The 26,255-nt window shown below is 44.1% G+C and overlaps 1 protein-coding gene across 2 annotated transcripts in view; it reads left to right on the top strand.

Moving 5' to 3' along the window:
* The window catches only part of LOC147111185 (5'-nucleotidase domain-containing protein 2-like), a 74,087-nt gene extending 48,268 nt beyond the window's left edge, over positions 1-25,819 (top strand). Inside the window, exons 11-14 of one of the 2 annotated variants that reach the window (XM_086001827.1) lie at positions 7,959-8,045; positions 10,589-10,729; positions 11,684-11,748; positions 18,569-25,819. In XM_086001827.1, coding sequence (XP_085857953.1) covers positions 7,959-8,045; positions 10,589-10,729; positions 11,684-11,748; positions 18,569-18,830 — 555 coding nt within the window. In that variant the 3' untranslated portion in view covers positions 18,831-25,819. The remainder of the gene's footprint in view (positions 1-7,958; positions 8,046-10,588; positions 10,730-11,683; positions 11,749-18,568) is intronic. The other variant, XM_086001828.1, reaches the window with a different exon arrangement.
* Positions 25,820-26,255: the final 436 nt, after the last annotated feature.

Here is a 26,255-nt window from a genome sequence, read left to right as displayed (position 1 = left end):
AATAAGAAGGGATTTTTTTTTTAGTTTTTCCAATTTTCTTCCACTTTTTCTCCCACCCTCTCCTGAAGGTGCTGACTCTTGCAGGGGTAGAATTCAAAGGGTGCTGACAGCCCTCTCCCTGGCCCAAGTGGCCATCTTTGTGTGGGCCTAGACCGTGAGCTTTGGCAAGCTATTTGACGGTGGCGGGCGTCCGAGGCGAGGCTGATCCTGTTCTCGACCTCTGTCCATGCATGTACACTTCAGGAGTGAGAATCCTCTGCCTCCTCCTCTTCCCTCTTTAGCTTGGGGACACACAAGGTCAGTGCTGCCCCAGCTGAGATCAGCTAGTTCAGCACTGACTGGGATTTCAACGTTGTATGTTCTGGCCCGTATCGGTTATTGCTAAACTGAGTGGTGTCTTTAACCACAGGACCATCGGGGAGTGATGAGGTGAACGTGAAATTGGCTGGACCATCATGGCTAAACACTTCTTCCCTCCCCTGACCTCTCACCTTCCCCCTGCCCCTCACATCCACCCTCGCAGCCGTGTACCCTTGGGAGAGGGGAAAAAACCCAGGGCCGATAAGGTAAAGAAAATACTCTGTAAAATTCCTCTCCGACTCCCTCAGGCGATCAAAACCAGTCCAGGAGATCATGTGGACCAAGTGTTACCTGTAAAAACATTTCACTTCTATATGATGCGATCTCTGCCCCAGTTGGGAACTGGTCCAGCTCCCTGTTGAAGGCATGCAGACAGTCCGTACGCACCACACCAGCTGGCATCGCATTCCAGTGGCTCACGGTTCTCTGGGAACAATGAGCTGGCTGTATCCCAGCTTGGCAGACCTGGCTGCATCTCTCTGCTGTTCACACCAGTGCAGTGCAAGCGTGGCGCTTCATCAAAAGGCCCACTGAGTGTACAAGCACGTATTAATGGCTGCTCAGATTTAAACTCTAATAAATTAACTGAAATGTACTGCCTCTTTCATTATGCTGCTTTTTTATAGTTTAATAGAATTGTATAATTTTTACGATCGCTATTTATTCATTGTTTTGTAATCCGGAGAATGTTGATTTTGCTATAATTCCTGGCTACTTCAGCATGCACCTTCCTTGTCACCATGACAATAACCTTCTCATTCTAACAAGTAAGGTAAATATGCAGAATTTTTTCCATTTTTAAATTGAAATGTACTCTGATGCAGTTCTGTTGTATTTTCACTCACTGTTCATGGATTTGGTTTTCATGGTGAGTGTGTCAACCATTGGCTGGTACCTACTGTTTACAGGAACTGAAAAGGAGCTAACTTAAGGGTGAGGTGCAAATAGTTTCACCAAATCATACATACTGAAGGAAGTGATGCCCTTGAAGGTATCGGCTGTGGCCCTCTCGGGTGAAGATGAAACATCCCATGGAACTATTTTGAAGAAAGAGCTGGGGAGTTCTCCCTGGTGTCCTGGCCAATATTCATCCCTCAGCCAACATAATAAAACCCCTAGATTATCTGGTCATTATCACAGTGCCATCTGTGCGCAAATTGGCTGCCGTGTTTCTTAACAACAGTGACTACACTTCAGAAGTACTTCATTGGCTGTAAAACATTTTGGGATGTCCTGATGTCATGAAAGGCTTTATATAAAAGCAAGTCTTTCTTGGTATTAGTAAATGAATAGGTGACAATTCGGGTTCACTACACTTTTTGAAATAATGAATTCCTTATTGGTGTAATTTCACAAACAAAAATAACTTCTTGGATGGTAGGCCTTTGACAGTAGCCATCAGCTGGCAACAACCTCAATTAGTCCTAGTTCCTTTTCAGGGATGTTGCTGTGATGCCCGTGTGGTTGAATAGCCGACACTGTCGAGGTTTACACATGGATAATGGCTAATTGAGCGAGGTGCCAGAAAGCATGGCACCTGTGCAGCTGTATTCCAGAAGGGAATAAAGTTGAAGTGGGGAAAGCATTTTGAATAACTTTTTGCTCATGTTAATTATCAGTAATTGTCTCAAGTAATTTCTTTACAAACCGAAACTAAATCCATCAAAATTGGCATAAATTCTATTTTAGGAGCAAACCGTAGAAGTTTCAACACAAAAGGGAGACCGTTGGCTTGTCGAGCCTGTGCTTTATTTTTTTCTTCTGCTTGTTCCTTTATGCAAGCACTGCTCACAATTAGTATGTAAATTACTTCAGAGTAACGGTGAACTCCTTTTATACAGTAAGGGCAGCGCTTGGAAAATAGAGCTACAAAATATTTCTAAAACTTGAACCGTCAAACACTGGTTTCTGGCTGTAAATTCTCATCATTACGCCTCCACGTCCTTTTGAACATAGGGGGTGGAAATGTGGCAAACGGCAAAGGGAGAAATTTGAAATAAAAAGCAGACTGAGATTCTCACTGTTAAACTTCAGTCTGCATATTGCCGTGTGGGGGGGAAAATGCACATGTGCAGGTAACTAGAAGGTTGTTGTTCAGCTGAAGGGGTCTAATGGTGGCATGGACTGTGAGAATGCAACAAAAGAAGGTTCTTCATTACAGCAGGCCGTGGGATTGAGTTACAGCCTTAAAGTCCTTTTGAAAGAGTGTTGTATTCTCTGTCGTGTACGCTAACTGACTTTGCATTGAAGCAAGGTGTTCGGAACTGTGCCAACACAAGCGTGCTACTGCAGAAACTGTGTGCTTGAAGGAGAATGCTAATGACCATCAGAGGTAGTGCCCTGATAGTGAAAACAACCCTAATCTCTGATTCAGAGGACATTTGTGGACATGTTTCAGAATTTTGTCTGTTATAATACTCGCCCATTGAGTGGCTCCATCATCTTTTCAGTGTGTAAACTAGAACAAACCTAGCAGTTTATAAACTTCAGTAGCTTCTATAAGTTTTATTGCTGGACTGTGGTTTTTGTGAGGATTAGAAAAGAACTTGCAGTCAGAAGTATTTCTGGGTGTGTGTGTACATACTTTGAAAATGTCATGACTCAGTCAGTTGGGGAGCGGCAGTCTGGATCTGCCAGTCGCCTTCTGAGATGCTGTGTCTATTTTAACCATGGCCCTCAGTGGAATGTAGATCTGCTTTCCACTGATTGCCTCTCTCTTTCAGTTTGCACTGCACCGAAACTTAATCTCGCACCAATGACAACTGGATGTGTGCTTTTCAATGTAAAGGATGCCTGTGCTTGGGAAGAGAATGGGCCGTATTTTCCGATCGAAGGCTTCCCGCGTGCGGAAGCCTCCGATCTGGAAAAAATCTACGCACTTACCTGAGGGCTCCGAGGTGCGTATAGTTCCGATGCTGGGCCTCTCGAACTCCAAGTGCGCAGGGCCCATGTATCCCAGGGGCGCATGCGGTTCGCAAGCGTCCCTGGGATCATGTGGGCCATGGGGAGCCAATTAAAGAAGGAAATCTCCCTTCATACACTTGACAGATAGACCTGTCAAATATATGAATGGAGATCACCCCAAAAACACTTAAACATTAAATATTTTTTTTTAAATCACATTTTTAAAATTAGTTGAAATGACAAATTAAATACTTTTAAACAAAAATTTAATTTTTTTGAAAAAATAATTAGTTTTTTACAGGGCTAAAAATAAACTTACCTTTCTTTAAAATGATAAATGACTGAAAACATTTATTTAAAAAAAAAAAAAAAAAAAATTTTTCAACTCTTCTGGTAAAAGCAAGCCTTATGCCTGCTTTTACCAGGCATAAGAATTCTAAAGGTTTTCTGCGGGCGGAGGGTCTCCAGAAAGCGGAACTATCCGCCCGCAGAGGCCCTTCTCCAGTGCAGCCGGAGGATCTGTCAAGACCATTCTTGACAGATCGGAAATGCCGGTTTGCTGCGCATGCCTGAAACCAGCATTTCCAATGTCCCTACAGGTGGGTACACAGTGCATGCCCACCCGAAGGGATCGGAATATCTGGGCCAATATCTTCCTAATTTTTGCCTTTCATTGTCCAGTAGAGAATGGGCCAGATGCGAAGTGCAGTTTGCTCAATTCTCCGCTCCCACACTGTGTACCTAAACCCCAACCACAGAAGAGGACCCCGACTCTTATCATACCATTACCCTTGGGGTCAATTTCATACATGTCAAAGATCTGCACTTTGAACAGTCAGTGTTTTGGAGTTGGCATCTGTGTTGGCAGATGAAAATTGGAGCTGCTCCCAGCTCCTATCTGATGCTGCTGTTGGGATGGAACTCTGTATGTTGTGGATGGGATTTCTCTCAGGAGTTTGGAGATCAGGAATTCCTGCCCATACCATGCAAAGTCGGCAGCAGCATAAGGTAGAAGCCGGGTGGGTAGAAGGATACCAGCGTGAACTGAGGAACTTAAACTGCTGATGGTTGTCCCAGCCCAGTCTTGCATAAGAACAGAAGAAATAGGAGCAGAAGTCGGCCATTTGGCCCCTCGAGCCTGCTCCACCATTCAATAAGACCATGGCTGATCGTCTACCTCAACTCCACCTTCCAGCCCTATCCCCATATCCCTTGATTCCCTTAATGCCCCAAAATCTATCCATCCCCGTCTTGAATATACTCAACAACTGAGCATTCACCGCCCTCTGGGATGGAGAATTCCAAAGATTCACAACCCTCTGAGTGCAGAAATGTCTCCTCATCTCAGTCCTAAATGGCCGACCCCTTATCCTGGGACTGACCCCTAATTCTAGACACTCCAGCCAGGGGAAACAAGCCCTCTCAGAATTTTATAATTTTATCTTGAGGCCTGAATGCCTGTTTGGCACCTTGCAGCTTGACTGCCAAATTTAAATGAGGCTGGGGGTCTCAAAATGGGGAGGGGTTCTTCGCTGCTTGGTCAGTCACCCAAAAGTCAAAATCGACCCCAATATCGGAAAGTATCAGAAACGTAAACTTCAGATTCTACTTTTACAAGGAGCTCCTCCCTATATGTGTCTGTGGTGTAGATTTTACCCCACTGACAAAGCAGGAATTTCCAATACCAATTTTTCTGTTTTTAGATGTTGGAAGAGCTACAGCATATGTCGGGAAATAATTATTCTTCTAACATTCAAAAATTGAATTCCTGCTGTTCATTGCTGTTATTATATAAAACAAAATGAAAGTCTGAATGAAAGTTTCAGCCATTGACTTGGGAATATGCCATCAACTCTGATAATTATCCGCATTCAATGAATGGAAATAGTTGGAATCGCTGCTGACTGACAATAGACGATGAACATATTTAATGTTATCACAGACTTTTCAAATGACACAGCAGTGCTGAAAGCCGCCTGAAAGCACACTGGATTCGTGCTGCACTGATGGGCAGTAAGAATTAGAGTCCCCTTAGCGCAAGTTCCCAGAGTTGAGCAAAAGTCCTGTGGGGAGGCAATTCCATGAGCGTAGCAAAGAAAAACTGAAAGATTAGCCAAATCACATTACTAATGTTCGTGCACACACACCTCCTGACCATTTACAGGGAGCGCCATTGGTGGAAAGTAGGTGCATAAGATCTTAAGTAAATAAAAGTACTTTAAGAACAGGACATAAAATAAAGTCAACACAAAAAACTCATGACCTGTTAAAGAAAGCACAACTTTATATAAACCATGGCATGTTAAAGGCACAACTTTTTTATATCACTGTGCAATTTCTACAATATAATTGACAGCTTCTTCTTTCTATACAAGTCTAATTACTGTTAAAATTAGCAAATTTTAGTCTGCCTTCGGGCAAGTCATGTGTTATTAGTAAGATTTTAAACTGAGAAGAAAGATGCTTGCAACTCAAATTACTGTGTAATTAAGTCTGTTTGACACATCTTTAACCCAGTTTACATCGTAGGTGTTTTTGGCCTTGGAGTGTGGCGCGTGATAATTTAATGCCAACACATGAAAGAACAGTGTGTTCTTTCAGAACTTAATAAAGTAGAACAGGTTTTGACTAACCTGGACATCCTATTTTAGCAAAAAAAACCTTAAAACTCTCGTGTTTCAGCTTGATAATTGTAGCCTGAGATCCAGGTGTTTTACTTGAGGAGATTGGTTGTGGTGTGTGCATCGCATAAGTTGTTTCCTGTTGGCTGATTTTTAAAATAGTCAATGGGCAGCAGGAAGGAAGTTTTTAAGTCCCAAGCAAGAGCAGCGATCACACCAGCTACCTAATATTTACTTAACAAATCCTAAAGTTTATTAAGAGATGGTTGATTCACAGTATTTGTTCAGATTGCATATTTATTGAACAAGTATGGGTGCTGTATATATTTTGTAAACTGCCACATCTGCCTTTTAAAAGAGGCGAAGCACTGTGCCAGCATTTGTCCATATGTCCTACAGCTTTTAACATAAGATGTGCATTTTGACTTTTTTTAATATACATTTAAGTAAAAAGATTGTTTTCGGATGATTGTGTCCAGATATCTTGATGTTTATATGGTTTTAATGTAAAATTACGTCAGCTGTTAGTTGGCAGGTGGCCGAGATGGAGCCACTCGGCTGAGGGTTTGTTGTACTAATATTTTATTGATGCATATTTTAGAAACAAGTAACTTTTTTTCTAAGGGAAGGAGGACCATACTTGTTCCCAAATTGCTGATTAACATTTTTATATTTCTTCAATCATGAGGACAGGGAACTTAAGTAATTACTACGGTGCATTCCAGCTTTAAATAACTGAGGCAAATGGAGTGCAATTCAGTGTTTTATTTTTCACAAAGTACTACTTTTATTGAAAGGAAATAAGAAGTTTTATTTAGATAATGCCTTTCATGTCCTCAAGCCATCCCAAAGTGTTTTACAGCCAATGAAGTACATTTGAGGTAATCACTGTTATGTGGGCAAACAGAGGCCAGTTTGTGCACAGCAAGATCCCACAAAGAACAATGAGATAAATGACCAGATCATTTGTTTCATTGATGTTGGTTGAGGGATAAATGTTGGCCAGAACAACTCCCTGCTTCTTTTCAAATGGGGCCATGGGATCTTTTACATCCACCTGAGTGGCCAGATGTGGCCTCCCTTTAATGTCTCATTAAAAAGGTGGCACCTCTGACTATGCAGAACTCCCTCAGTACTGCACTGAAATGCGAGCCTAGATTTAGATGCTGAAGTCCCGAGGTGGAGTTTGAAAGAAAGACTTGCATTTATATAGTGCTTTTTCTGACCTCGGGACGTCCCAAACCGCTTTACAACCAATGAAGTACTTTTGGAGTGTAGTCACTGTTGTATGTAGGAAACACAGCAGCCAATTGCGCACAGCAAGGTCCCACAAACAATGTGATTGACCAGATAATCTGTTTCTGTTATGTTAATTGAGGGATAAATATTGACCAGGACACCAGGGATAACTCCCTGCTCTTCTTCGAAATAGTGCCATGGGGACCTTTAACATCCACCTGAGAGCAGACGGGGCCTTGTTTTAACGTCTCATGTGAAAGACGGCACCTCTGACAGTGCAGCACCCCCTCAGCACTGCACTGGAGTGTCAGCCTAGATTTTGTGCTCAAGTCTCGAGTGGGACTTGAACCCACAACCTTCTGACTCGGGCGAGAGTGCTACCAACTGAGGCATGGCTGACACTAAACTCATGCCCTTCTAAAGCAGAGGCAAGAGTGCTACTACAGTTAACTAACCTGTCCAGATTCGTTAAGAGAAAACTATATATATTTAATTTTAGCTCAAAACATTCTATGTAAAACATTTTGTGTATTTAATTTTTTTCATTTGAAGAAATTGGCAAAATATGGTGCTGGGAGTGAGCTCAGAAATGGCTTCTGAATCCAAACTGATCCAGACCTCCCAGGTCCAGTCCATTTATCTCTGGGTGCCATCTCAGTTTGCTTTTGGCAAGTGCCATTCCTTCTGCTATTTGTGGCTAACACTGGTCAATCGCTGTATCAACTTTTAGGTTTCTAAGACTCTGTATGAATTCTACAACCTTCTGAAGGCCAATCCCACTGAACAGCTCTTGAAATTTCAACCCTTACTCATCTTTATCCTCTCAATCTGCAGGGGAACCTCTTTGATTTCTTACGGCTGACAGGCTGGGGTGGAGCCAAGGTGCTTTATTTTGGTGACCATCTGTACAGTGACCTGGCAGTAAGTAGAGTTTTACATTGTAACTCCGAGTTCTCCAAGCTCGCGTCTGAATAACAATCACAGTGTTGTATAAATTAATGGCAGCTTCATGGATCAGCTCGCAAAACGGTGAGTGGCTAGAGAGCTGTTGGTTTGTGCTTTGATCCATAATCGTTGATACTCAGTGGTGCTTTTAGAAGAGAGTGATGTTCTGCACTTGTTTTCTGTTTACAGGTGCAGATGTAATGCCTGCCTGCTTTATTGATTTTTGGTTGGGATATTTCCTGACTATTTATTTAAGGGAAAAAGATTGACCTTGTCTGGGTGTCTGTTACAGATTCATACACTAATGGCAGCTAATCGAAGCTGCTTGCCATCTGCAGATTAGCGCACGGAAATTCTGATTAGATTATAGAGCTGCCTTTATTGTGTCTTTGACTTATTTGAAAGTTGCTGTTATGTAAGTATTGGCATAGCGGTGAACTCTAAATGTTGTTAGACCTGCAGTCTACTTGTGATAAGCTGAAATGTTTTATTTTTCTGAACAACTTCAGCACAAGCAGCATTGAACCATGGTCTGCTTCGAGAAGAGTAACATGGGGCATCTTGTGAGGATGAATATTGAAATGTTACCAAGCTGACGACCTTCAATTCCCAGTCACGACAGAGGAGGTCACCTTTGTCCTTTTGGTCACTGATTCCACATAGGACCTAAATACAGGAAGGTGCCATAATAGGCAGAGCTGAGACACCCCTACGAAAAAGAATCCAAAGGATAACTGGAAGAAGAAGCAGTATACCCGGGTGAAAATTGCATTTTACAAAGCCCATTGGATTAAATCTATTTTGAGCGTAGAGCACAAGTCATTGTGGCAGTGACCTTTGATGCCATCAATGACCGTGGAAAATTTAAAACTGACAGCTAAGCTGCTGCAATCCATTGTCAATGACCTGGAGTTAGTACAAAACATGATGCATACAGATTGTTGCTGTGTCCGAGTAATCTCACTGTTTCTATTGCCAGCAGCTCTTTTTATTCATATTCACCGGGTCAAGTCGGATAAAACAGAAAATGCTGGGAGCAGGTTGTGGTTTTTGGTTTGTAACCTTGATTTTAAAATAGTCTGATTTGTAATCCATTGTCAATTGAAAAGTAAACGATTAAGAAAAGCAAAACTGTTTGCTTATAGGGACAGTGCTGAAGTGTGCTCCCATGTTCCACATCAGTTGAGGTAGTGGGAATGTGGTTGTTGAGTGGGATACCTCCCGTTTGTGTTAATACCTGTAATTATTGTACTGTATTAAGTAGTGATTGTATCTTTGTCCACATTTCTAAAGGTTATATATAACATCTGTCTTCAAATGCTTTGAACAGTTTAGCTGGATGGTGAAGCAGACTAAGATTGCTTTGGGTATTTTCCCACACTGACTGCTGGCAGTTGAAGAGGAGCTTAGTTGCGATGAATTCCTCCAAGTCAGACTTGGGGATGTGTTTACCGATCACATCTGGAATGTTAACCTGTGCTTTCCCCTTGAAATGTGACTGACCCGTGTGCATTTCCAGCATTTTTTTTAAATTAATTTTTTTATTTCTGATCTCCAGAATTCTTTTTACCACAGCTTTTGTGCTGTCATGATTTCCTAGCTTACGCAACCAGTAACGGCATCGGTTGTAGCACTAATAATTCTGATTTGCTGAAGAAATACGAAGGGATAACTTATGATTAGAAGCCGTATCGTTGGGCCCAGAAGCTGTGTAAATGTTATGATGGCAATAACCACGAGTCGTACCATTTATACAAGTCAAATATTGAGTAATGTTAGCATTTTTTTTGTGAGCAATGTCATTTCCCTCTACCCTGCTCTCGCCCTCAATATGCCAACCCATGCTAGCGTACATTTCTATGGGTGGCAGCGGCCCCTGGTAACTTCCCGACAGTGTTGGCAGGGTACTTTTGGGGGCATCAGACCCAAGCCTGAGCCTGTCCTCACCTAATGATCCCACACACTCCTTTACCAATAGAAGGTCATAAATGGCAATAAAGAGTGGGAATCCTGGCTGATTTCTATATCCCTTTCTCTCTCTTCCCTCTCTCTTTTTCCCCCCCCCCCCCCCAATCCACATCTAGTCTGAGGGAACTGAAACCAATTTTGTCAATGCTACTGCTTCCCTGGCTGAGTCCATTAATCCAATACAGACCAGGGATTGAACTTGGGACATTCCAAGTCTGTTTGGCACAGTCCCACATCAGGCAGTGCATTCACCCATTGATCTGTCAGGAGATCTACTGACCATTTGATTTGGTTTTCAGTGCTGAAACTCCCATCAATCTGAGTATCTCTCTGGTCCAGTGACGAGGGACAGCACACGTTGGAATGTTCTATCACTGAGGTTATTCATGGTCCTGTGAGATGTGCTACCAATCAATCGCAATCCCACTCTCGTTGTATAATGTAATTGAGATTTATGCACATGGGTAAAATGACGAGAAAACCCTTTCACCTGTCGCCTAATTGTAAGTTGTAGAGGTTTATACGGCATATATATCTTTTATGATCAATAGGACCTAATGCTCCAACATGGCTGGAGGACAGGAGCGATTGTGCCAGAATTGGATACAGAAATTAGCATCATTAGCACTGAGCAGTTTACACACGGGCTGACCTGGCTACAGGCCCTAACGGGACTTCTGGAGAGGCTGCAGGTACTGTCACAACGTGTATCCTGGATCAAATTAATCTTACTGCTTTTATAAGCTCATCAACATTCTGAGAAGTAACTTAATTCCCTTAGAGAATTGTGCTCCGAGGTTTTGGGTTTTTCATCTCCCCTTTGACACTGAAATTCATGTTATTCCCACTGCCCTTGGTAATGGGGTTGAATGACAACCATTCTCCTCACATTATCTGTTTCAGTGGAGCACCTCGTGAAAAGAGGAGAGCAAGTACCGCTTTCAATGTGCAAGGCAAAGGTTTTAAGCTTCAGCGCTGGGTTTTAATAAGCAGTGGGCCAGAACATTCCAGAATGATGCTCTTGATTCTTGAACCAAAACTGCTTTTTAGTCTACGGAAGCCACTTTTGTTTGTGAACTGCCCTGGTGTTCTAGAATGTTTTTATCCATTCTTGGGCCCATTAAGTGTCTGGATTAAAATCTGTTCGAATACAGGTATTGTATGAGACTAATGGCAAATAGGGAACTTTAGAACTTGATGTACAATGATAGGATCAGAATTTGCACAGTCTCTACTGCTCTTGTCTTAAGTTGTCAACAGACACCAGAATTGTGTTTCAAACTTCACACACTGCTAGCAATCTGTTACCCCGTAGACTGTCATCACCCACTTCAATTTTTCTTTAGCACTAAATAACCATTTCCTGTGTTTCTTATACTGAATTTAATTTATTGGATACTTCAATGTTTTAGTGCAGAAAATGATTGTAGACTGTATTCCTATGTAGTGCAAATTACTGCCACCTTCCCAAATGAAGTATTTTCACTGTTCTTCGCAGCATTGCCCGATAATAGAATTAATGCTGTTTAATCGGTATGGCTACTGAAATACTTACTGAACAGTAAATTTGAAAAGTCTTAATTATTTCATTAAAAGATTTTGCATATTTCTGTGGGGCACTCTATCACAATATATTGCGTCTGCAGGTATACCAGGACGCTGAGTCCAAGCAAGTGCTCCATGAATGGTTAAAGGAGAGACAAGAATTAATGTAAAGTATATTTTTATTTTGCAATAATACTGTAAAAATGATATGATCAGTGTTTTGCATGAGGGGGGGTGATAAAGATTCACGTGGAACTCTACGTATAAATAATACATTAAATGACACTGAGGCCACAGTGCCATCTGAAAGAGGATGTGCTGAGGGAAAAGCTTTGCCCATAAAGTGCTAGAAAACGTGTGCGTGCGTACCGATCAAAGATTCCAGTGATCTAAGCCCTGCACAATCGTTGGTTTTAAGGATTTTATAACGGCATTGGTGAGGCCATACCTAGAATACTGTGTACAGTTCTGGTCTCCTTACCTAAGGAAAGACATACTTGCCTTGGAGAGAGTGCAACGAAGGTTCACTAGACTGGTTCCTGGGATGAGAGGATTGCCCAATGAGGAGAGATTGAGTGGACTAGGCTTATATTCGCTAGAATTTAGAAGAATGAGAGGTGATCTAATTGAAACATATAAAATTCTTAAGGGGCTTGACTGGGTTAATGTTGAGAAAATGTTTCCCCTGGCTAGAGAATCTAGAACACTGGGTCACAGTCTCAGAATAAGGGGTCGGCCATTTAGGACTGAGATGAGGATAAATTTCTTCACTCAAAGGGTTGTGAATCTTTGGAATTCTCTACCCCAGAGAGCTGTGGATGCTCAGTCGTCGAATATATTCAAGACAGAGATCAATAAATTTTGGGGAATTAAGGGATATGGGGATAGTGCGGGAAGGTGGAGTTGAGGTAGAAGATCGGCCATGATCTTACTGAATGGCGGAGCAGGCTCGAAGGGCCAAATGGCCTACTCCTGCTCCTATTCTGTTCTTATCAATAAATAAACAATGTTTGAAATTTTGCCTGTAATTATAAAATAAACATTTCAACATGTCTATCTGAATGCCTGTCTTCTACGTGTCCTGGCTGTTTTCAGTCTATTCTGCCACATCCTGCTTCATCTATTTCCTCAGCTGACAAAGGCTAAAATATCACAGGATTACATTGGCAGTGTAATATGATGGTGCAAGTGGATTCAAAAGAAATGTATTGTTAACACATCTGAGATTGATTAGATTTTTTTGCTTGCAAAGGATATTTTGGGGCTGAATGGCCTACTCCTGTTCCTACATCTGTACCAACATGTAAAATTCAGCAGTACTATATTTAAGTGGATTGAAAAACAGACTTTTACATTGCTTAGTTTTGGTTTTGTTTGTAAGTTATTTATTTCAAACTACCTGATCTCCTGTGGCATTGCACTTGGGTAATAAAGGTTCTCCCAACAGTCACAGTGCAGGTCAGCAGTGGTGAGGGGGTCAAGGGTTGCATGACAGATGAAGCCTGAAAGATAGGGAAGGGGAAAAATTAATGCATTTGGGGAGATCATTTGGAGCAATGTTGAGGAGCACAGAAGTTAGTGCAATAGTATAGGGCAAAAACAGAAGCCAAAGGCCTTTGGAGGCAAAAGCTGGTAAAAGTGATGGGTAATTGTATTGGTAAAGTTTACATTTGTTTTTCAATTTATAAAAAAAAAAAAAAATGTATGCAAAGGGGAAGTAACCCTGTTGTGTTTATTTTTCCTCTTCCCTAACCTCGAGGAGCTGTAGTTAATTGTAGCACCCTCCTGGCTGAATTCATCTGACTCCGCACAGACTGTCAATCAAACCGTCCTGATCTGTATGGCTGAGATGTAACTTCACCTTTCACCTCCAAATCATCAGGAATTTTTTTGCCATTGTTAAGATGCCAGCAGATTGGCTGTATTTATAAAAAAAAAAAAAAAACACCAAATGTTAGATCAGTTTTCTCCTGTATGCCTCCATTTTTTTTTAAAAGTTGACATTCAATGCAGAAAAAAGACCATCCAGTCCCCCAATTCTGTTGAGAGCAGATGTTCAGTAATGCCCTCTGAAGTAACATTGGTGGAAGAGCTATTTTCAACCTGGTACACTAAGACAATCTTTAAATTCCAATGTTGCCAATTTAGTCACATTAATGTGGAATGTGGCCACCCCACCTTAATGGTGAGGAACTTTCACAGTGCAGCTTAATGAGTCAGTGCCACAATGAGACCCTAACTGTTTGACTACAGTGCCAGAGGGTTAAAGTGTTACACAGTTTATTCGCATAGAAATCCCATAACTGGTATTTTGAATCCCTATTTAGTTTGCTTTTTAAAAAAATTGAAAATTCAATAGTATAAATGGGTTTATTTCACAAAAAAACACACCAAAATGTTTAATCTCAAAAGCAATTGCAGCCTATTACATGTACTGTACCATGCTATGACTGTTGATCTGTAAGACTAATCCACCTCCAAACTTGTGATGGGTACCCAGCAGACTTTAGAACCGCTCCAAAGTTTCCATTAATTCCAGCTGGCTGCCCTTTAACGTTTCTCCACATGTAGTGCATCAGCATTTCTCGGATGTTGTAAGTAGGTGCACATGCGGCCCAACTAAATGACATCATTCTCATGCACTGTCGGAGGTGCCGTCTTTCGGGTGAGATGTTGAACCCAGGCTCCATCTGCCCTCTCGGGTGGACGTAAAATATACCGTGACACATTGTGCTGAAAAGCAGAGGAATTATCCCCCGGTGTCATTATTCAGTAAATAATAATTCTAAGAGCGTTAAAAAAACAAGCCTGAAGGCTTTGTGTCTTAATGCGAGGAGCATTCGTAATAAGGTGGATGAATTAGCTGCGCAAATAGAGGTAAACGAATATGATATGATTGGGATTACGGAAACATGGCTCCAGGGTGGCCAAGGCTGGGAACTCAACATCCAGGGGTATTCAATATTCAGGAAAGATAGGCAAAAAGGAAAAGGAGGTGGGGTAGCATTGCTGGTTAAAGAGGGGATTAACACAATTGTAAGGAAGGATATTAGCTCTGATGATGTGGAATCTGTATGGGTAGAACTGGGAAATACCAAGGGGCAGAAAATGTTAGTGAGAGTGGTATATAGACTTCCAAACAGTAATACGGAGGTTGGGGATGGTATTAAAAGGGAAATTAGAGAAGCATGCAATAAGGGTGCAGCAGTTATCATGGGTGACTTTAATCTACATATAGATTGGGCTAACCAAATTAGTAACAATACAGTGGAGGAGGAATTCCTGGAGTGTATACGGAATGGTTTCCTGGACCAATACGTCGAGGAACCAACTAGAGATCAGGCCATCTTGGACTGGGTATTATGTAATGAGAAAGGATTAATTAGCAATCTTGTTGTGCGAGGCCCCTTTGGTCGGAGCGATCATAATATGATAGAATTCTTCATTAAGATGGAGAGTGAAGTAGTTGACTCAGAGACTAGGGTCCTGAATTTAAATAAAGGAAACTAAGATGGTATGAGGCGCGAGTTGGGTAGGATTGATTGGGGAATGTTACGCAAAGGGTTGACGGTGGATAGGTAATGGCAAGCATTCAAAGACCGCATGGATGAACTACAGAATTTGTTCATCCCAGTTTGGCATAAAAATAAAACAAAAATGGTGACTCAACCATGGCTAACAAGGGAAATTAGGGATAACATAAGATCCAAGGAGAGGACATATAAATTGGCCAGAAAAAGCAGTAAACCTGAAGATTGGGAGCAGTTTAGGATTCAACAAAGGAGGACAAAGGGATTAATTAAGAGGGGGAAAATAGAGTATGAGAGTAAGCTTGCAGGGAACATAACTGACTGTAAAAGCTTTTATAGATATGTGAAGAGAAAAAGATTGGTGAAGTCAAGCGTAGGTCCCTTGCAGTCAGAATCAGGAATTTATAATGGGGAACAAAGAAATGGCAGACCAATTAAATACATACTTTGGTTCTGTCTTCACAAAGGAGGACACAAATAACCTCCCAGAGATGTCGGGGAACATAGGGTCTGATGAAAGGGAGAAACTGAAAGAAATCAGTATTTGTAGGGAAATGGTGTTAGGGAAATTGATGGGATTGAAGGCTGATAAATCCCCAGGGCCTGATAATCTACATCCTAGGGTACTTAAGGAAGTGGCCCTAGAAATAGTAGATGCATTGCTGGTCATCTTCCAATATTCGATAGACTCTGGAACAGTACCCATGGATTGGAGGGTAGCTAATGTTACCCAACTATTCAAAAAAGGTGGTAGAGAGAAAACGGGGAATTATAGACCAGTAAGCCTGACATCGGTAGTGGGGCAAATGCTAGAGTCCATTATAAAAGATGTAATAGCAGAGCACTTGGAAAACAGTGACCGGATCAGACAAAGTCAACATGGATTTACAAAGGGTAAATCGTGCTTGACTAATCTACTGGAATTTTTTGAGGATGTAACTGGTAAAATAGATAAGGGAGAACCAGTGGATGTGGTGTATTTGGACTTTCAAAAGGCGTTCGATAAGGTCCCGCATAAGAGATTAGCATGTAAAGTTAAGGCACATGAGAGTGGGGGCAAGGTATTGACTTGGATAGAGAACTGGTTGGCAGACTGAAAGCAAAGAGTTGGAATAAATGGGTCTTTTTCCGAGTGGCAGGCAGTGACTAGTGGGGTAACGCAGGGATCGGTCCTTGGACCCCAGCTATTCACAATATACATTAATGATCTAGACGAGGGAACTAGATGTAATATCTCCCAAGTTTGCAGACGACACAAAGCTGGGTTGGCGTGTGTGCTGTGAGGAGGATGCTGAGAAACTCCAGTATGATTTGGACAGGTTGGGTGATCGGGCAGAAGCATGGCAGATGCAATATAATGTGGATAAATGCAAGGTTATCCACTTTGGTGTCAAAAACAGGAAGGCAGATTATTATCTGAATGGCAATAGATTGGGAGAAGGGGAAGTGCAACGAGACCTGGGTGTCCTTGTGCACCAGTCGCTGAAGGTAAGCATGCAGGTGCAGCAGGCGGTTAAGAAGGCAAATGGTATGTTGGCCTTTGTAGCGAGAGGGTTTGAGTACAGGAACAAGGATGTCTTGCTGCAGTTCTACAGGGCCTTGGTGAGACCATATGTTGAGTATTGTGTGCAGTTTTGGTCACCTTATCTGAGGAAGGATGTTCTTGCCATGGAGGGAGTGCAGCGAAGATTCACCTTGGCTGATACCTGGGATGGCAGGAATGACGTATGAGGAGAGATTGGGTCGATTGGGCTTATACTTGCTGGAGTTTAGAAGAATGAGAGGGGATCTCATTGAAACTTATAAAATTCTAAAAGGACTAGACAGACTAGATGCGCGAAGGATGTTCCCGATGGTCAGGGAGTCCAGAACCAGGGGTCACAGTCTAAGGATAAGGGGTAAGCCATTTAGGACAGTGATGAGGAGGAATTTCTTCACCCAGCGAGTGGTTAACCTGTGGAATTCTCTACCACAGAAGGCCGTAGAGGCCAATTCATTAAATATATTCAAGAAGGAGTTGGATATATTTCTTAAGGCTAAAGGGATCAAGGGATTTGGAGAGAAGGCGGGAACAGGGTACTGAATTTGGATGACCAGCCATGATCTCATTGAATGGCGGAGCAGGCTCGAGGGGCCGAATGGCCTACTTCTGCTCCTATCTTTGTCCTGGCCAACATTTACCCCTCAACCAACATCATTCTGGTCATTTATCTAATTGTTATTTGTGGCATGTTGCTGTGCACAAAATGGCTGCCGCGTTTCCCTACATTACAACAGTGACTACACTTCAAAAAGCAATTCATTGGCTGTAAAGCACTTTGAGACGTCCTGAGGTCGCGAACGGTGCGATGTAAATTAAAGTTCTTTGCTTCAGTTAGTAATTATTGTAGCATTTGTGGAAAATGTAGCCATGCTGTACACACGAGAAAATATGTTTCAAGAGCATTGAAGCTGCTTTTACAGTACAACCTGTAATCGGAGAGTGAGATAACTGAGCCACTCTGTTGAATTTAGTGCTGTCATGTGCAGCCAGTTGGTGCTGCAAACTGGCTGACACAGGGCTGCCTGTGAGACCTTGCCAGGGTGCACGATGTAAACACCATGACATTAACACTGATGCACTCTGCATGTTCCTATTTATTCAGATTTGAATTGCACGTAGCTTGAGGCTTTAGATATTCCCTCATGATGCATAAAGTGACCCCTGAAGAGTGAAATGCCACTTTAAATGAGATTCACTGTGGTTTTTTCCTCTGTAATTAATGACCCGCTAACAAAATTGCACATCTGAAAGCCATTCTCCTGGAATTCCTTTATTTGTTTGTTAACTACAGAGGGAAAAGGGCATTCTCTCATTTTATTGAGGAATTTTATTCCATATTGGCCTAAAGTGATGTAATAATCACGTGTTAAAACAATACAGGAAACTTTCGATTTACCGGCACCTAAATAACCGGAAATCTCGGTTAACCGGCAAAATTCAGGAGTAGGTTCAGTTAAGTTTTATTACTTGCCTTCCTTGATCTGTTGCTGTGCAAGGGTGTGGCTGCAGCTGTTGCTAAGCTACAGAGACGCTTGGAACTTGTGGCCATTGTTCTGAACCTGTTGCTAAGCAACAGGGTTTGTTGCTTTATACGGAGCTCTCGGCTCTGTATCTTTTACTATAGCTTTTGGTTATTCGGAATTTTTGATGAACTGGCACCACGTCGGTGCCGGATTTTAAAAAAAGTTTCCTGTACATCCATACAGTGAAGTAATAAATTGTGGGTCATACCGTGGATATCATGGAAAGAATTAATGCAGGAGCCTAAAGGCTGCCTACCTAAGCAAGAAGGGCTATTATTTTTTTAAATGAGGGGTTGGCGGTGATCTGGAAAGAGACTGCAACAAAAGGAAAGTAATGGCCCGAGAGGCTGACTGATGCATGTTGTGTTTTTTCTTTATATCTTATTTTAGGTCTCTGACTAAGAACCTATTCAACCCACAGTTTGGGAGCATCTTCAGGACGTATCACAACCCCACCTACTTTTCCCGACGGCTGTGCAGATTCTCTGACATCTACATGTCGTCCATCAGCTGCCTGCTGAACTATGACACCACCTACACCTTCTATCCCAGGCGGACTCCTTTGCAACACGAAGCCCCACTCTGGATGGACCAGCTCTGCACCGGCTGCATGAAGACTCCTTTCCTAGAAGATATGGCGCACATTCGATAAACTCAATTAGGGCTCGGCTGCAGATTTGTTTCAATGGGGCATTTCATCTCTACAGTGAGGAAAAAGATTATCCCACAGGTGTAAACACTGTGGCCTGTTCTTATTGGAAGAGGTGTGAATTGAGTGTTAAAATGGAAAATGTTGATGGTAGGGATCTGATTGTGATCTAAATGATCATGTTGAAATAGTAGTGACTATGTTGTTAACCCTTCCTAGACCGGGCCCTTCTCCACCATAGTGCTTTCCGGTTGATGTCCCTAGCACCTGCGGTCTTTCTCTTTTTTTAGTCCACTTTGTGTTGGTTCCAAAGGTTTTATGGTGTCACTGAATGCAGTGCAAGGTCTGGACAGATGGACATTATACGTGTCCTTTGGTCTACATTACCAGCCATTTAATAGATTCCAGAGTTTTCCGATGGCTGCAGACCTGGCTGGTTTTGCACTCGCGTGTTGCAGCTGACTGGTGTGAATCCTCCCACTTTCTTTCATTTATCAATATGGTACTTAAAGTGTAGGGCTATATAGCCTATTGGTCTCTAAAGAATGCTCAGACATCCAAGGGTTAGATATTTGTGGACCTCATTATTAACCTTACTCCTTGTAAATGAGAACCGCAAAGTGCACTTAAAAGTAGAAGGGGGAGAAATTGGGTGAGTAGCGCCACCTGTTAGCGCCTAAAGAGGCAGTCAGTGGCTGTAGCGCCACTGGCTGCGCCTCCCACGATATTCAGCAGGGGCGCTAATGGTGGCGTTAGCCATTTGCGCTGCGCCGCCACCGATGACGTCATCGGTGTGTGCAGCGCCCCGTCCGCGATATTTGGTAGCGAACGCCGCAGTTGCGCCGTTCGCTACCCGCGCCCGGTTCACGGGGCCTTACTGTGCCGGCAGCGGCGCAAGTTAAGGTGGAGGTGCGGGGCGGCTGCCTGCCAGCACCTCTGTCCCTGGCCTCCTAAACCCCCCCCCCCCCCCCCGCGGCATTGCCGGCTGTTTCCCGAGAGCCCGGCACTTCTCCTTGGTGCTGGGCTCATTTGCCGGCACTCGCGAGCGGGGATCGCGCTGTTGCAGGCCCCTCCCCCTTAACAGTGGGAGGAAGGCCTGCAGCGTGCCGTGCCGCAGCGACGTTGCGCTGCGATATTCCGTTTCAGCGCCCTAAGAGGGACGCGGAGCGCCTCGAGCCTCGCCCCGTGTCCCTCGAGGGGCAATGAAACTGAATATCTGACGATCGCTAAAGCCTCGAACGCTGCGCTAAATCCTGCACTCAGGCGACTTTTGCGCCACTTTGGCGCCCCAACCCAATTTCTAGGCTGACGTATTTAAAAGGCTTCTGCATTACGATTGGTGGATATTTGTTTTGATAAGGTGGACTGGTTAAAGGGAAGAATAATTTTAATGTGTTTAGATAGTTGTATTTATAGATGGTTTTCTATGCTAGGGTGTTTAACTGGAGACAGCTTAAAAGCATTTTGGAAATGCATAGGAGACAGATTTTTACTTCAAACAGCAGCAGCGTGTGTGCACTGGCTGTTTTATGTGCTTAAAAGGGACTGAAAAAGATGTTTTCTACCACGTGATCTAGACCAGATTGTGAGCTTCTGGTTTCTAATACCTCCTAGGATACAATATTTGAACCGGCAGTAAAGATCATTCTTCTCCAGATTAAGCCAGATTTTTTTTTTTCAAATTGTACTTTCCCCCATCCTCTCTAACAGCATCATCCCTCATGTAACTATTGGTATCCTGGCCTGATCTTGTCACGGGTTCTGAGACCTACTTGAGCTTTTAGCATCTTGTGTATTGGCAAGATTATACCCCGACGGACATACTGAAGAATAGATACATCTGCCTATCTCAAATTTAGATTCAACTATAAATCAGCTCAACATTGGAATTATCAAGTGGTCACTAGAGAGTTTTTGTATACAGAGGTGCTTAAGACAAATTTCACTCCATCTAAAATACACACAGGAATTCTATTCCTTCTGCACTAACAAGTCAACCTAGCTGTGGGGCAAGACATGTACCTCTCTGGATACTGATGAGGTTAGGTAATATATGTGGATTGATGAGAAACAGTAAGACAGATTTACTCCTGAGGTTCAAATGGGAACATTAGCCATGAGAGGAAATGAGTGGTTCATGGATGTCTTTTAGACCCTGAGGTTAAATGACAGTCCTTGTGCTCTACTATATGCTGTTATAATTTTTTAATAATGTGATCACCATATGAGTACTGAAGTGATGCTGAAGACTGAGTAATACTACCATACAATTCACAGCAGGATATCGGGAAATATCAGAAAACCGCATTGTGTAGAGTGGGTGAGAGCAAGTGCTGGCAGAAAATAAACCTATTGAGTTTGAGGGTTTTGTCAGCTGAACCTCTGAAATGATTTTCTTGCAGTTACTTTAAAATATAAAGTGATGTAGCTCATGTTATTTATAAGGTTGTTGCTGATGGTTCAAAATAGTACTTGGAATTATGCTACTATACATAAGAGGAATTAAGAACCTAGTTCTTAAGAACCTTCCTTTCCTCTCCAAACTCCTTGAATGTGTTGTCGCTTCCCAAATCCGTGCTCTTTCCTGCAATTCTGTTTGACCCCCTCCGATTTCTGCTCCTGCCACTGCACTGAAATGGCCCTAATCAAAATCACAAATGACATCCTCTGACTGTGGTGCACTATCCCTCCTCATCCTTCTTGACTTGTCTGCAGCCTCTGATATGGTTGATCGCACAATCCTCCTCCAATGCCTCTCCGTTGCTCCTCAGTTGTCCAGCTGAGTGGCACTGCCCTTGCCTGGTTCCACTCTTCCCTATCTAGTCATTGCCGGAGAATCTCCTGCAATGGCTTCTCTGCAATTGTCTGATTTATACTCCTGTGAAGCACCTTGGGATTTTTTACTGTGTTGAAGGCAGTATATAAATGCAAGTTGTTGCGGTAGTTATGTGTTGTTTCCTCTTGTGTCCTGCTGATCAGAGAAGTTAAATCTGAGGAAAGTTTGGTGTCCTTCAGTGCTCATCAAATGGTCGGATTCTGATTAACACACTGAGGTTACCATGGCACAGAGGAGTGTGTTTAAAATGGGGGAGGGGAAAAAGCAGTTCCAATAAAAGAAAGAGAACTTGTGAAGGAAAAAGTTAGCTAAGCGAATCCTGATGTAGAATTAAACTGTGCCGCTTTCAGGCATTGACAGTTGTGCGGTGAATACTGATGTCACACTGATAAACCTGAAACCGACTTTAGCTTCAGAAAGCCTCAAAACAGATCGGAGCAGGAGGCGGAGCCCGGCATAAAAACCGGCGGATTCAGCGAGGCCCGAGACCAGATCGGACCAGGGAGCAGGAGGCGGAGCCCGGCATAAAAACCGGCGGATTCAGCGAGGCCTGAGACCAGATCGGACCAGGGAGCAGGAGGCGGAGCCCGGCATAAAAACCGGCGGATTCAGCGAGGCCCGAGACCAGATTGGAGCAGGGAGCAGGAGGCGGAGCCCGGCATAAAAACCGGCGGATTCAGCGAGGCCCGAGACCAGATCGGACCAGGGAGCAGGAGGTGGAGCCCGGCATAAAAACCGGCGGATTCAGCGAGGCCCGAGACCAGATCGGAGCAGGAGGCGGAGCCCGGCATAAAAACCGGCGGATTCAGCGAGGCCCGAGACCAGATCGGAGCAGGGAGCAGGAGGCGGAGCCCGGCATAAAAACTGGTGGATTCAGCGAGGCCCGAGACCAGATCGGAGCAGGGAGCAGGAGGCGGAGCCCGGCATAAAAACCGGCGGATTCAGCGAGGCCCGAGACCAGATCGGAGCAGGGAGCAGGAGGCGGAGCCCGGCATAAAAACCGGCGGATTCAGCGAGACCAGATCGGAGCAGGGAGCAGGAGGCGGAGCCCGGCATAAAAACCGGCGGATTCAGCGAGGCCCGAGACCAGATCGGAGCAGGGAGCAGGAGGCGGAGCCCGGCATAAAAACCGGCGGATTCAGCGAGGCCCGAGACCAGATCGGAGCAGGGAGCAGGAGGCGGAGCCCGGCATAAAAACCGGCGGATTCAGCGAGGCCCGAGACCAGATCGGAGCAGGGAGCAGGAGGCGGAGCCCGGCATAAAAACCGGCGGATTCAGCGAGGCCCGACCAGAGGGAGCAGCGAGGCACACCAAATCAACAGCAGAGGAGAGAGGTAAAAAGTAATCAGAGTGTGACGTCACCAGGGAGCAGGTAAGTGATTGGTTGGTGAGTATTTCTCTTTTTTAAACTTTAACTCTGTAGTTTATAGTTACTAGGGTCTTTTCTGGTGTAGCAGGGACTGTTGGTAGACTATACAAGCGCCTTAGAGATATTTTTAATTGGTGATAGTAAATTAATTTAAATTAAGTAAAGGGAAGGTCATGCCAGGTGAGCCCAGCCCCGTGATATGCTCCTCTTGCTCTATGTGGGAATTCAGGGACCCCGGTGCCCCTGATGACCACGTGTGCCAGAGATGCATCCATCTGCAGCTACTAGCAGACCGCATTGAGGCGCTGGAGCTGCGGGTGGATGGGTTGTTGAGCGTTCACGATGCTGAGAGGGTCGTGGATAGCACGTTTAGTGAGTTGGTCACACCGCAGGGAAGGGCTGCACAGGAAGACAGGAAATGGGTGACCACCAGGCGGAGCAACAGAAGCAGGCAGGTAGTGCAGGAGACCCCTGTGGCCATTCCCCTCTCAAACAAGTATACCACTTTGGATACTGTTGAGGGGGATGACTCACCAGGGGAAGGCAGCAGCAGCCAACTTCCTGGCACTGGGGGTGCTCCTGCTGCCCAGGAAGGGGGGGAAAAAGAGTGGGAGAGCAATAGTGGTAGGGGATTCTATAGTAAGGGGAACAGATAGGCGTTTCTGTGGCCGTAGACGTGAATCCAGGATGGTTTGTTGCCTCCCTGGTGCCAGGGTCAAGGATATCACTGAGCGGCTGCAGGGCATTCTGGAGGGGGAGGGTGAACAGCCAGAGGTCGTGGTCCACATTGGTGCCAACGACATAGGTAAAAAGAGGGATGAGGTCCTGCAGCAAGAATTTAGGGAGCTAGGTGAAGGATTAAAGAGCAGGACCTCAAAGGTTGTAATCTCTGGATTACTCCCGGTGCCACGTGCTAGTGGGTACAGGAATAGGAAGATAGAACAGATGAATGCGTGGCTAAAGGGATGGTGCAGGGGGGAGGGCTTTAGTTTCCTGGATCACTGGGTCTGCTTCTGGGAAAGGTGGGACTTGTACAAGTCGGACGGTTTACACCTGAACCAGAGGGGAACCAATATCCTTGCGGGGAGGTTTGCTAGCACTGCTGGGGGGGGTTTAAACTAACTTGGCAGGGGGATGGGGTACAGAGTGGAGCTATAGTAGGGGGTGATTTACAGCCAAATACAGAGGAAAAAACAAGTCAGATGGGAAGGCAGAGCAAATATGTGAAGGCAAAAGGGAATATGGCAGGGCTGGAAGGCATTTATTTTAATGCAAGGAGTCTTGCAAATAAGGTGGATGAACTGAAGTTGTTGTTGAACACATGGGAGTACGATATGGTTGCTATCACGGAGACATGGTTGAGGGAGGGTCAGGACTGGCAGCTCAATATTCCGGGGTATAGAATCTTCAGGCGAGACAGAGGGGGGTGTAAAAGGGGAGGGGGTGTTGCAATATTAATTAAGGAGTCAATTACTGCTGTAAGGAGGGATGATATATTAGCGGGTTCCTCTAATGAGGCCATATGGGTAGAACTTAAAAACAAAAAGGGGGCAAGCACTTTGCTGGGAGTGTACTATAGGCCCCCAAACAGTCAGGGGGAGATAGAGGAACAGATATGTAGGCAAATCTCAGAAGTGCGAAAATAATAGGGTAATAATAGTGGGGGATTTCAACTTCCCCAATATAAATTGGGAGAGTCAGAGTGTGAAAGGCTTAGAGGGTGCAGAATTCTTAAAGTGCATCCAGGAGAGCTTTTTGAGCCAACATGTAGAAAGTCCTACAAGAGAGGGGGCGGTACTGGACCTAATTCTGGGGAATGTAGCCGGGCAAGTGGTGGAAGTATCAGTAGGAGAGCATTTTGGCGACAGTGACCATAATTCGGTGAGATTTAAGGTGGTCATGGAAAAAGACAAAGATGGCCTGGAAATAAGGGTTCTAAATTGGGGGAAGGCCGATTTTTAATATGATAAGGCAGGATCTGGCCAAAGTGGACTGGGAGCAGCTACTTATAGGAAAATCCACATCAAAGCAGTGGGAGACTTTCAGAAGGGAAATAGAGAGAGTACAACGCCAACATGTTCCTGTAAAGGTCAAGGGTGGGACCAACAAGCAAAGGGAACCTTGGATGACAAGGGATATACAAAAATGCATTAGAAATAAAAGGGGGGCTTTTGGCAGTTACAAAAGACTAAAGACGGAAGAAGCCCGAGAGGAGTATAAAAAGTGCAGGGGCATACTTAAAAAAGAAATTAGGAGGGCGAGGAGGGGCCATGAGATAACACTGGCGAGCAAAATAAAGGAAAATCCTAAGATGTTTTATAAGTATATTAAGGGCAAGAGGATAACCAGGGAAAGGGTAGGGCCCATTAGGGACCAAAGTGGCAATCTGTGTGTAGAGCCAGATGATGTAGGCGGGGTTTTAAATGAATTTTTTGCATCTGTGTTCACTATGGAGAAAGACGATGCAGACATAGAAATCGGGCAAGGGGACTGTGACATACTTGAACATATTAGCATCGAGAGGGAGGAGGTGCTAGCGGTTTTAGCAGGCCAAAAAATGGATAAATCCCCAGGCCCGGACGAGATGTATCCCAGGCTGCTGTGGGAGGCAAAGGAGGAGATTGCAGGGGCTCTGACACAAATTTTCAGAACCTCTCTGGCCACAGGGGATGTACCAGAGGACTGGAGAACAGCTAATGTAGTACCATTATACAAGAAGGGTAGCAGGGATAAACCAGGGAATTACAGGCCAGTGAGCCTAACATCTGTGGTAGGGAAATTATTGGAAAAAATTCTGAGGGACAAAATTAGTCTCCACTTGGAGAGGCAAGGATTAATCGGGGATAGTCAGCATGGCTTTGTCAAGGGTAAATCATGTCTGACAAATCTGATTGAATTTTTCGAGGGGGTGATTAGGGGGGTGGATGAGGGAAATGCTGTGGATGTGGTTTACATGGACTTCAGTAAAGCTTTTGACAAAGTCCCGCATAGGAGACTGGTCAAGAAGGTAAGAGCCCATGGGATCCAGGGTGCCTTGGCGCGTTGGATCCTAAACTGGCTGAGTGGCAGGAGGCAGAGGGTGATGGTCGAAGGTTGCTTTTGTGACTGGAAGCCTGTGTCCAGTGGGGTACCTCAGGGATCGGTGCTGGGTCCCTTGTTGTTTGTGATCTACATAAATGATTTGGATGAGAATGTAAAAGGTATGATCAGTAAGTTCGCAGAT

This window comes from Somniosus microcephalus, chromosome 11, assembly GCF_052327205.1.
Source record: "Somniosus microcephalus isolate GS21.2 chromosome 11, FLI_Smic_1.0, whole genome shotgun sequence".
Lineage (NCBI taxonomy): Eukaryota > Metazoa > Chordata > Chondrichthyes > Squaliformes > Somniosidae > Somniosus > Somniosus microcephalus.
The sequence above is the reverse complement of the archived record's forward strand: the minus strand, read 5'-3'. Positions and strand labels throughout refer to the sequence as shown.